This window comes from Choloepus didactylus, chromosome 20, assembly GCF_015220235.1.
Source record: "Choloepus didactylus isolate mChoDid1 chromosome 20, mChoDid1.pri, whole genome shotgun sequence".
NCBI classification, from domain to species: Eukaryota; Metazoa; Chordata; class Mammalia; order Pilosa; family Megalonychidae; genus Choloepus; species Choloepus didactylus.
The window spans coordinates 30,402,029-30,415,235 of record NC_051326.1 but is presented as its reverse complement, the minus strand read 5'-3'; the positions used below and the strand labels follow the sequence as shown (position 1 = coordinate 30,415,235).

General features: G+C 34.7%; 1 protein-coding gene across 1 annotated transcript in view; it reads right to left on the bottom strand.

The window, feature by feature from the left end:
- CDCA2 (cell division cycle associated 2) overlaps window positions 1-13,207 on the bottom strand; it is a 51,124-nt gene that overhangs the window by 22,819 nt on the left and 15,098 nt on the right. Inside the window, exons 7-11 of the mRNA XM_037813427.1 lie at window positions 12,348-12,556; window positions 10,409-10,493; window positions 5,422-5,645; window positions 3,119-3,203; window positions 2,439-2,683 (exon numbers count right to left, since the gene is read on the bottom strand). Of these exons, the coding sequence (XP_037669355.1) occupies window positions 2,439-2,683; window positions 3,119-3,203; window positions 5,422-5,645; window positions 10,409-10,493; window positions 12,348-12,556 (848 nt within the window). The remainder of the gene's footprint in view (window positions 1-2,438; window positions 2,684-3,118; window positions 3,204-5,421; window positions 5,646-10,408; window positions 10,494-12,347; window positions 12,557-13,207) is intronic.

Below are 13,207 nucleotides of genomic sequence, written 5' to 3'. Positions count from 1 at the left end.
AATGTGTCCAGTTTTTACTAAACTTTTAAGTTCTTCATAGTATTTCCCTATCATCCTTTTAATATCTGCTAGGATATATAATTACAGTAATTCTCTCATTCCTGATGTTGTAATTTGAGTCTTCTCTCCTGTTTTCCTGATCAGTCTAAATGGGTTATCAATAGTTTTTTTCACAGCACAAAGTTATTGCTTTCAAAGATTTTTCTCTATTGTTTTTGTTTTCTATTATGTTGATTTCTACATTTTTCTTCATTATTTCCTCTCTTCTACTTACATTGCCTTTAATTTGCTTTTATTTTTCTAGTTTCCTAAAGTAGAAGCTGAGATCATTAATTTGAGACCTTTCTTCTTTTCTAATATAGGCATTTTTTCTTAAAAATTTCCTTGAAGAATCTCTTAAGTTGCTTCCCACTTATTTTTGTTGTTTTATAGTGGTTCCTTTAGTGTTTATTTCATGCATCATGAACTTACACTACTTTGTGTACTTTATAAGCACCTTTAGTATGATTCCATTTCTCTCTCCCAGACTTTGTTATTTTTTGTCATATATTTTACTTTCACATGTTATAATCAAACAGTACACTGTTATTACTTTTGCTATAAGTGATTATCATTAAAGGACACTAGAAAAACAGTTCTATTGTATTTACCTACATATTGAGCATTTTCAGTGCTTTTCATTCTTTTGTACAGAAGCAGATTTCTGCCTGGAATCATTTTTCTTCTGCCTAGAGGACTTCCTTTAACATTTCTTATATTGCTTGTTCATTGCGATGAAGTTTTTTTAGCTTTTGTATGACTGAGAAAAATCCTTTATTTCCACATTTGTTATCAAAGATAGTTTTACTGGGCAATTGGGTAGAGAGTTCTAGGTTGACAGTCCCCCTTTGCCCATCTTTAAGTAATACAAAGATGTTGCTGCAGTTTCTTCTGGTTTAAATGATTTCTGATGAGAAGTCTGCTGCCATTCTTTTATTCCGTAGGTCATGTTATCTTTTTTCTCTGAATGCTTTTACAATTTTCTCTTTCTCAATGATTTTGAACAATTTAATTAATGTGCCCTGGTGTAGTTTTCTTCATCTTTCTTGTGCTTGGAGTTTGTTCAATTCTATAATCTGTGGTTTTATATTTCTCATCAAATTTGGATTTTTTTTTAACCATTATGTCTTCATACGTGATGACTTCTGAATACAAGGCATTTTTACTGTGGTTGGTGGGGACAATAACTATTCCTGCCACTGTGTGAGCTCTAGGGATCGTTCCCTCTGCTCCATTTGCGTACATCTTTCCCTGGCCTCAAGTAATTTACTCCATGTATTCTGTTGATCAGTATTCCGCTGACAACTCAAGTGGGACCCTTTGCAGATCTTCAGTGCTCTCTCTCTCTGTAGCTCTCTCCTCTCTGGTACTCTGTCCTGTGAATTATAGCCTCCTTGGCTTTCCCTCAGACTCCCAGCACCACCTTCTCAACCTGGAGAGATTGCCAGGCTTCACTTAGGTTCCTCCTTCCTGTGCGGTGGCCTGTAAACCCAACCCAGGCAGTTGAGACTATCATAAGGCTCACATCATTTGTTATCCCTCTTGGGGGGTTTACCGCCCAGTGTTTCCTGGTGTTAAATGTCTGAGAATAACTGTTTCATACATTTTCATGTTGTTTCAAGTGGGAGAGTACTCCATTTCAACCCAAAGTTAAATTTCTTATATTCAGGTATAACAGCAAGAATGACTGATTGCTCCAACAGAAAAATGGATAAGGAATACTAATAGGCAATTCTCAAGAGAAGAAATTCAATGGCCTATGAACATACAAAAAAATGTTTGAACCTCACTAATAAACTAAAAATTTTCAAGTCATCTTTTAAGCTTTTGAAACAATTTACAATCAATGCCCAGGGTTTTTGAGGATTTGCTATAACAGAAACATTTACATTATTGTAAGTCAAATTACTATGTACTTTCTGAACAGTAATTTAGCAATATGTATCAAAAGTATGAAACTGTTCAAATTCTCCAATCCAGTAATTCTACTTATAGAAATTAATCTTATCAGAAAAAACAAGAGTTTACAGTATCTCAATTCTAAGATGGCTGTTCTTTCACATTTTAATATCTCTGAAATCTAAGTACATCTTAATATCCACAGAGTATCTATTTAATTTTCCGCACTTTTTCTTACTGATGTATAAAACGATGGCACATCTTAGAATCAACAGCATTTAGGTTCAGTGATATATTCTATGTACAAGGATTCATAGACGTATTGTTTGTTAAAGGGGAAAACTGGTAAAAATTTAAATAGATAAAGACATTAATTTATGCCATAGCACACCATATAGGCCATTTCATGATTTCTAACAATAGTTATCGCTCATGGGAAATTGGTAAGACCTGATGAAAAGATAAACAGAATTCTGTTCACCCACATTTTTCACACTTACAAGATCCTCCTCTTTGTCATCAAAATTTGGTTGAAGTAACTGATCAGGAACTGGTGACAGCTCAAGCAGTGCAGGACTGAGACTATCTAAATCCTTTTTATGAACAGGTGTTCCTCCTTTACGCAATGGAGTATTTGCTGGTAAGGATTCATCAAACACTTCAGGACTTAGGTCCTCTCCAAAAGTAACTCTTTTCCTCTTCCTCACATTTTGAAAAGGCAGTACTTTACTATTTTCTTGATCTTCTATAAATGACAAACGGGAATACATTGAAAAATTAAGCTATATTTCTTATCAAAAAGGCTTATAGTATTCAGCTATTATTTGTATAATAAATAACATTAGTTTGTAGAGAAAATGCAAAATGGAAAAGAGAAGAAGTATTTCTAATTAAAACCTGGTAAGAGGTCTTAAAGTAAATTTTGTATGACTATCTTAAAAGTATACAAACTTGGTCTACAAATTTCCTTTACATGTTTCACTGTTAAGCAAAAGTGGATAGATGAAATGGATAGACCAATTCTGAGACTGATCAAAGAGATTCTATTCTCCCCTGTTGTTCTTATGTAATTGCACAAGCATCAAGACATGAGCAGATAATTGAAAATTCCATATACTATATCAGAAGTTCTGCAATAATAAAATATCCTGAGGCTTAAAAATAAATATGAATTTCTTACCTGCTTTTTGTTCTTTGCAACAGTATGCAGGATTTGAGATTAAGCTTGGGTGAGTCCCATTTTCACCGAGGTTGTCACAGTGTTCCTAACAAAATAAATACTCATGAATAATTTTATATGCACACACACACAGTCATTAAGAATGGCAATTTTGACTTTTTTCTGTCAAGGAAAGAGTTTAAGGTACTGAAGATTCCTTTCACTTTCATAATTGTTCTGGCTTAAAAGACCATAATTAAAAGACCATAAATTAGCCACAAAGAAAAACTGGGTTGCCCAAGAGTACTTTGTAAATAGTAGTCTAGGTCAAAATTAGAGAACAGAAATCCATAAATGTAAGCCAGAATGCATCCCTTCATCTTTGGTCTGGTAAAGGAAGTTAAGGAAAACGTGAGTGGCTAGAAGTATAGTGCAGTGTATAAAGTGCCAGATGAGGTAGACTACATAAAAGATCTGAGGTATAAGAATTGCACTAAAACAAGAGAAATATCAAATAGGTAAATAGTATAATATGGTGTTCTGTCTTTTAAACACGGGAATCACACCTTTTATGAGTGTTTAATTCTCCTGTATATATTACTATATTCTTGGTGAAGGAACAAGGAAAGAAGGTAGCATTCATCTCTCTCTCTGCTTCTCCAGTCGTCAGTTGAATTGGCGGGGTCCATATCTTCATGGAAATAATTGAATCAAACAGTTCACCCACAGTTAATTGAAACACATCTCCATGGAAACACTCAATCAAAGGATTCCAACCCAATCAACACTAAAACATCAGCCCCCTCCAAGACTTCATCAAAGAATATGGCATTTTGGGGAACATAATACATCCAAATCAGCACAAAAGGGATAGTGTAAATCCTGCAGAAAAAGGGCAAGTCCAAACACTTGGCCCCTGGAGCTCAGTATGAAGAGAGCAAGTGCTGGGGGCTGAATGAGAGTCACCTCTTAATTATCATCTACTTGTCCAACTTCAACCTAAACTGCTGACCAGCACTTGTTCTCTAGAGCTACTCATTTTTTCTAGTACATCTATTCCAAGAACAGCACCTTCTCAAACAGGCCTGCCCCAAGCAACTATCCATAACTACCCATAATCAACTATCTCCCAAGTCAGTTCATTTTCCTAATCAGAAAACAAGTTAACTTACAAAACAAAGGTGATGTTTACTTTAGATCTATTTTTAATTAAAACAACCACAAAAGTTAGCAAACAACTCAAATTTCATATACCTACACACTTTGGCCAGCTTCAGAAAAAGATAATTAGTTGTAATCTTTTATGATTCTAGTGGTAGGACTTGAATGTTTGCTATGTAATACTGTTAATAAATACAAGTTATGTGGATCATTAAGATATTAAGTTTCTTTGAGGAGAAGATATAACAAACAGAAGACATTAACAAGCAGTACACGCTGTATGTATCAGAGAAACAAAACAGCTCTTTAACCAGAAAATTTATTAAAACATTTAAAATAACAAATGACCATCCATTATCCATGTAGACGGAAGATAACCCAGTTCAGTTTGGTTTTAAAAACAGATTTTGTAGGGATAGTTGCATGTTAAAATGTTTACAGATTGGAAAAAACTGTAATTCTCATGTGCCAGAAACTTGTGCTAATTTCATATATTACCACATTTAATGTTCAAATTACCCTAAAGGTAGTTGATAATATTCTCCTATTATAGATAAGGAAACCAAAGCACAAAAAGTTAAATAATTAGCTTAGCTGTTAATTTCAGAGTCAGGATTTGAAACCAAGTACTTTGACTCCAGAGCCTGTACTATTGTCTCATGGTTTTCACAGCCTAACATCAGACTATTCAGGTCCATTTAACAACTTCTAAGTCCAGGTTTATATAAAATGGGGTTAATACCTTTTTGGAGGACTGTTGCAAGGATTAAATGAGTTAATGTACATGATATACCAGAAATGTCAAACAGATCCTATCAACTTACTCTTGAGCTTAGAGAAAAACGCATGCCTGTGTAAGGGTATTTCTAAGACCAAATATTTTGGGTAGAAATATATAACAGATTGACACATTATGAACCCTTCACAAACTACAGTTTACTTATATTAAATTCAGCATACAATATACCACACTGAGGTTTAAAAAAAAAAAAAGCAAAAAGAAACAAATTCCACTTAGTTCTATAAATGAGAAAAGTGAAAGAAAAAATTAGGATGAGATATTTACTTTAAAACCAGTATGACATATAACATTTCAGAGGTATTGCTTTGAACAAAATGGATTTTAATTCAATTTGCTTTAGAAAATTTAAATCTATACTTACTGGTAAGCTTTCTAGAAACAGCTTAACCGTGGGTTTCTTCAGGACAGAACGAGTAACAAAGATCTCAGAGGACTGAGTGTCCCTCTTACACACTGGAGCAACTGGTGACTTGACTTCATGAACTGTGTCTGTTCTCACATCTGTGAATTTGTGCACCAACTCAGTTTTCTGCAAAACATCATCACTTGATCCTTTTCCCTCTACGGAGCCAGCAAGCATGATTCCTTTAAAGTAAACAGGTAAACATTAGAGGTGAAAGATTTCCAAATCTCTTTGTTCTAGATCAAAAATATTATGTATCTGCAGAGCGAATAACTTGCTACTAAGAAATTCAACCCTAATATAGCTTGCTTAAGAAGTAATAGCTGGGATTTCATTTGAAATATAAAAATATAGAAGAATGGCATTGTTCACCTTTTTAAATTCAAATCTGACTACCGAGGGTACAGTAAGTAAGAAGTTTTTCCCTTCCATGGAAATCTGGGTCAGCGATTGAAAGAAGGTAACAATGAATCAGCTATCGAACCTCAGTTTGCCTCAACTCATATGAAACCTGTTACTTGTACCATAAAACTAACCTGACTTGAGCAATGAATAAAGACCTATTTTATTGCTGGAATCAGAGGCATTTTAGCATGCAGAGGTGCCAAGGGGAGACAAAAAATATCAAACCCAAAAGTAACATACTGCATTGTCCAAAGGCTAGGTTTTCCACACACAAAAAATTCTCCCTTTCTCACAAGAGAGAATTGACTAATGACTGGTGATTCCTTTAATAAAAATGTATTGGACACCTACTATGTAATAGGCACTCTTTTAGGAGCTAGAGATTCAATGCTGAGCAAAACACACAAAGCTCTCCTATATTCATAGAACAAAGAGACAATATAAAATACACCAACAAGAGTAGGGATGGGTGAGGGAGGGAGGAAACAGCTGTGACTATAAAAGGGTAGCATGAAGGATCCTTGTAATGGAACTGTTCTGTATCTTGACTGTGGTGTGGTCATATGAATCTATGATTGTGATAAAATTGCATGGAACAAAATACGCATAAGTGAGTGCTTGTAAACCTGGTGATGCCTGAACAAAAGCTGATGGACTGTACTCAGTCAATTTCCTGGCTATAATATACTATAGTTATTCAAGATGTTAATACTGGGGGAAACTGTGTGAACGGTATATGGAATCTCTTTATATCATTTCTTACAACTGCATGTGAATCTGAGTTATCCCAAAATAAAAAGTAAAAAATATATGTGTGTGGTGTGTGTATTTTTATATATAGTAGTAAAACATGCCATTAAAGGAAAATAATGCAGAGAGAAGTGCATAGAGTACGATAATGTGGGAGGGAGAGTATTACTCTTTTTGGGTGGTCATGGACAGTTTTCTGAGCAGACACTGAATGAAGTAAGGAAACAAACCATGCACAGACCCAGGGAAGAAGATTACATGCAGAGAGAAGCCAAGTGTGATTCAAACAGATTGAGCAAGGAGAAGAGAGTTAAGAAGCTGAGAATGATGGCTTAGAACTAGATCATGCAAGGCCTAGTAAAAATGGTACAGACTTTGGATTTTTTAAGTGCAACAGGAAGCCAGTGAAGGATTTTGAGAAGGAGAGTGACATGGTAAGACTTATATTTTAAAAGAATTACTCTGGCTACTGTTAGGTGACTGTAAGGGATAGAGGTAGGTGGGTGGGGCAAGGGTGGAATCAGGGAAATAAGTTAAGAGGACAAGCAAAACAATCCAGGCAAGAGATGATGATAGTCTAGATATACTGATAGCTGTGTAAAGGATGAGAAGTGGTCAGACATTGAAATATTTGAAGGTACCATCAACATCATTTGTTAATGGGGCTGAAAGTTTAATTTGAAGAACAAAGCCAAGATAACACCAAGGTTTGTGGCACAAGAAATTGGGTGAATTATAGTGTCATTTACTGAGATGAAGAAAATTGAGAGGAGCAGGTTGGTAAGGAAAAAAAAAAAATCAAGACCTGCTTAGATAGTTTGAGATGTTTATTAAACACCCAAATGGAGATTAAGAAAGGTATTTGAGTTCAGAGTTCAGGGAAGAGGCCAAGGACAGAGATTTAAATTTTGGAGTCAGCAGCAGATAGAGGATATTTACGGTTATGAGAATGCCTGTAATCACCTATGCAGTGAGTACAGGGAGAAAAAAAGTTCAAGCATTGAGCCCAGGGCATTCAAACATTTAAAGGTCAGGATAGAAGAGGAAGAACAAGGAAAATACACAAAGAAGAAATAGTTAGTGATAAAGGGGGAAACAGGAGAGAATGATGTCCCAAAGTCCCGTGAAGAAAACGTTTCTCACAGGAGGTCAGCTCTGTCAATGATGCTGCTGAATTATCAAGGAGAGAACATACTGAGATTCCCTACTAGGTTGCCAATGAGGTTGTTGCTGGATACCAAGGTCTATGCCGAGTTAGTTCAAGAAAGAACGAGGCACAAAGCCTGCTCTGAGGAATTCTGCTATACAGGAACACAAAAAAATGGAGTTGGGGTTGGAAGGTAATCCTAGGTCAAGGGAAAGTTTAAGATGGGAGATATTACAGCATAATATATACTAATGGGAAGTTAGCTATCAAGAAAAGAGAGGACAACTCAGACACAAGGTCCTTGAAAAGGAAAGAGGTGATGAGTATTAGCTCATAATGAAGGGGGTTGGCCTTAGATAAGAACAGTGAGAATCTACTGTATAAGGTGGAAAGGAGAGTACACTTGCACAGAGATGCAGAAGGCTCCTGAGGTGAGAGAACCAGGACATTTGCACCTGACAACTTTCATTTTTTAAGTGATAAGAAACAAGGTCTTCCCTTGTGGATCACACCCCCTTTATCTAGTGTATGGATGAGTGGAGGAATGGGGATAAAAACTAAAGGACAAATGGGGTGGGATGGGGAGATGATTTGGGTGTTCTTTCTTCACTTTTATTTTTTATTCTTGTTCCGGTTCTTTCTGATGTAAGGAAAATGTTCAGAGATAGATTGTGGTGATGAACGCATAACTATGTTATCGTACTGTGGACAGTGGATTGTATATCATGGATGATTGTATGGTGTGTGAATGTATTTCAATAAAACTGAATTAAAAAAAAAAAAGAAACAAGGTCTTCAACTGTGATGGGAAAAGCAAGGGAAGGAGTGTTAGAAGCTTGAGGAGAGAGAGAGGGTGTGAAAGAGTGAACTGATCAAGAAACAGAAGGAAGTGCCAAGCTAACAACCCTTGAAGTTAAAAAATCAGCTGTCAACATACAAAATATTTTAGCAGCTCTGCAGCAGGTACAAAGTAGGCAGAGAGATTTACTGGGTTGGATGTCTGGAAAGATGGGTAAAAGGGAGGAAGGGGAGAGGGCAAGGGAGAAGAGGGAGGTATTAGGCAGGCTCTCTTTCCTAACCTTTACTTTAACAAAGGATTTTGTATCCCACTTTACAAGACCATTTAACTCTTCTTGAAGTATACTGTCTGAGCAATAAAAACTTCTGTGCCAAATAACTAGACAGTTTAATATACTGGAATCAGCACTAGACTTTTAAAACCCAGATACCATAACCTATGGTACATTTGTCTTTCTCTGTTTTTTATAATATTTTTGTTTAGGGCTTAATGGGTTACTAAAATGGGGTATTTGGGTCTATGTTGCGTGTGATGGTCTCAATTCAGATAATACTGTAGAGTGACGTTTGGGCATGATGAAAATCTTTAATGGCCACACTTCATTCATTCTGTTACTACTGTCAAAGGATATGTCACTTCTAAGACAAAGCACCATGAAAGCAAAACAGAGAATTGCTAACAACTGGTGAAAGAAATAGCATCACATTTCATCCATGTAACAACATATAACCCAGCTCCATGCCTTGTCAATGGAGACATCCATCCATCCATCCATCCATCCATCCACCTTATGATTAAAATTTTAAAACTAAGAAGTCAGAGAAGACAAGCACTACAAGAAATGCTGAAGGAGGAAGTTCTTTTTCAGGTTGAAAGGAAATGATACTAGAGAGAAACTTGGGATATTCTGAAGGAAAGAACATCAGAAATGGTATATATCTGAGTAAATACAAAAGTCTATTTTTACACCTTTAATTTCTTTAAAATGCACACGACTGTTTATAGTGTAAAGGACTATAAAGGACAGGGGGTGGGGAGATAGGAAATAGATGTGCTCTGTACAGTGTACAAAGTTTCTACATTTTAAATGAAATAATACAATTAACAGAAAAGTTAAGGATGTATATTGTAATCCCTAGAGCAGTCATTAAAAAAAAAGATGCAATGAGTAATAGTTAAAAAGGCAATAAATGAAGTGGATTTTAAAAAGATATTCAAATAAACCCAAAGAAGAAAAGAATGGGGAAACAGGAATAAAAAACAGAAAGAACAGAAAACATATGATAAAATGGTAGACAAATTGAAACCTATCCATAAATACTTGAAAGGTTAATGAATGGGCTAAATACTCTAATTAAAAGGCAGAGATGATCAGAATGGATATAAAAGCAAGATCCAACCATATGTCTACAAGAGTTTTATTTTAAAGACACAGACAGGTTGAAAGTAAACCTAAAATCTTACTCAAGCAATACAAGCATGATTTTGGGGGAAACCATGGTATCCTCGTAAAAGTCTTCACACACTTAAAAACAAAACCAAAAATCATGTGTAGCGTTTCTCTAACAAAACACATTTATTAATATGTTCATATGATCTAGTCTTCACAATAGATGCCATCAGCTTGGAAAGAGTTTACTAAATTTTACTGGTAGTTCAAAAATAAAAAAGTCACATCTCATTTAACAAGAATTCTTAAACATTTCTACTAGATCATGGGCTCCTAAAATTCATTTTAGTTTTCTCAAATTTTAACATATAGGTACACAAGCTATAAATGTCTACAGAACAAACATTTTGATGACTGAACTGGTCCATGTACTAAAGAAAAATTAAATGCTTACCATTTGAAGCCTCTGTGACATCTGAAAGTGAAATAGACTGTTCAACTAAACATCCAGACTCCATTAAATCAGGTCCAAAAGACTTCTTAGGAAAAAAAATTTCAAGGGTAAAGAAGTATTATGTTCTATTTCTTAACAATTTGAGTAAGCAATCAGAAATCAGTAGATTACCTAGAAATCTGGTATTCAATCAATCAATCACCTTCCTTATCTAGCTAACACTGATAAAAATATACAGGAATTTAACAACAGAGTATTCTTTCTAATTGCACCCTAAACATTCCTCCAAACAATTTTCAGATACCTAGGAAAAGTTTAAAGGGCATGTTTTGTTGCCTTACTGCTTTAAGTTCAGAAAACAGTGTGAATTGTTATCCTTTTATAGAGGAAGCTGTCAAAGTAAAGAAAACAACAAAAGACACAACAGCTAGTATAGGAAAAATACCAATGGTTAGGAGGAGAAACACGCTAATATTAATTTGGAAATCATTTCTGAATCATGGCTTATGTCCAAGCAATTAGTTCTAATAAAAACTATTACAATTGCTTCTGTTAGATGGTTTTATATTAACTTGAAAAAGCAGAGGGAGCAGATTATAGGCAATTCTGAGATACAAATGAAACTTACCTAACTCTGAATAATTTTTAGTAACTATTGTTTATTATATGAGTCCAAATAAAACCCATAGGACATGAATTGGTTCTACATGACAGACAAAGTACAGGAAAAAAGTTCCAAATTTTAATGGCAGTCAGTGCCTCCTCTCACTGGAGAAACAGGAACTTACTGTATTAAACCAAGACTAACAGTATGATGCAGGGAAAGTAAGTCATAAAAGAATTAGCTCTCTGTTTACATTTCAGTGAAAGTCAAGCATCTTCAATATTATTATTTCCTAATTTTGTAAAATTCACATTGGTTATCATCTTTGGCTAATCTTGACAAGCTTTAGGTAGTTATAAACAACAAAAAGGAAGTGAGCAGAGCAAAGGAGAAAAGTGCTTAAACAGCACCCCACTTCACAGTCAGTATTACAGGAGTTAAGGGCAAGGCAGTAGTGCAAGACCCCTCAGATCTGAGGAGCACATCCCATATATAATTTTCATTTGATTTACCATTATATTTAAATAATATGTTATAGGTCTGCCTTCCCCAGCAGACAAAAGCTCCTCAAGAGCAACTGTAACTTACTGCCTCTAGACATCAGCATCTAGAATGACACTCGGCATGCAGTTTGCATAAGGTCAGTAGCCAAAAGCAACATACCAAAACTGTTTCTAATAATCAAAAAACCAACCAACCACAACACAATTAAAATGTAGGAAACACACCTATACACACACACAATTTAAAACCCCAGCTACAGGGACAAAAATTAGATGAAGAAAGGGTGGGATGGAGGGGATGGAAAGATTTAGGTGTTCTTTTTTGCTTTTATTTTTATTTTTGGAGTAAGGAAAAGGTTCAAAAATTGATTCTGGTGATGAACGCACAACTGTGATGGTGCTGTGAACAATCGATTACACACTGTGGATGACTGTAGGGTATGTGAATATACCTTAATTAAATTGTATTTTTTAAAAAAGTAAATGAACAATAGGTGGACAACGGGAATGGGATGTTTTGGATGTTCTTTTTTATTTTATTTTTTGGAGTAACGAAAATGTTCAAAGTTTGATTGTGGTGATGAAAGTACAACTATATGACAATACTGTGAACAACTGATTGTACACGTTTAATGATTGTACATTATGTGATTATATCTCAATAAAATTGCATTAAAAAAAAACCTTTAGAAAACACATTAAAAAAAAAAAAACATAAACAAAACCAGGTACAGTACGGCAGTACAAGGAACCATAAGGGGTCTTGACAGTCTTAAAACTGACCATGCAGAAAACCGAAGCTTCATTTTCCTGTTTCAAGAAAGAGAATTACCTCAGGAAGATCTGTACAAGTTTCGACAGCACATGTTCTGCCTACACTGGGAGAAGTATTAATATTCAATATATGGAGATCAGTTACTTTTCTTTGATCATCGGCTAGATTTTCCTCAGAGTTGCTCTGACAGGATACTCTTCGCCGTTTGGCTGATAACTTCACAGGGAACCCAGACTGTCGAGACTCATGAAGATCTTCCTTTTTGGCTATATACACAAAACAAAATTACACAGGCATAAATACTTTATTTTAAAATAGTATTTAAAAATTTTGTACAGCATAATAATTTTAGTACAATTTAGTGCTTGAGTCCTAAAAACATTATAAATGAAAAGAATTTAATGTCTTTTTTTATTCAAAAAGGAAATTCTCACTGGAAGGCAAAAGAACATAACTATTAAAAAGATGATAATTTTTTTGATGGTTTAATTGTTAAACTTAAGTTTTCCAGACTTTAACATGTGCAAAGATATACTAAAACACATTTGCATTTCTGATATCTTGATATGGTTTTTCTCATTATATTTCTAAATGCTTACCAAACAAACACAATAATAATCAACTAAAAATCAAGGGTTGTAAACTCACATTTGCTCAATTCAATGCTCAATTCAAAAGTGGAAAGAAGCTAATGAACTCCAACATTTTAAAAAACTTAAACTTAATTGTGACCACGTGAAAATGCCAAATGTCAGATTTTTTTCCAAGAGAAACCATAAATCCAGATTTTTATGTGAAGCATAGGAAATTTTAAATGTTAGGCACCATTTAAAAATAAATTTTAAAACTATTTTGCAATCCCTGCTTTAAAAAGATTGCTTTCACACTTTAAAACCAAATCTTTTTTATATCTTAAA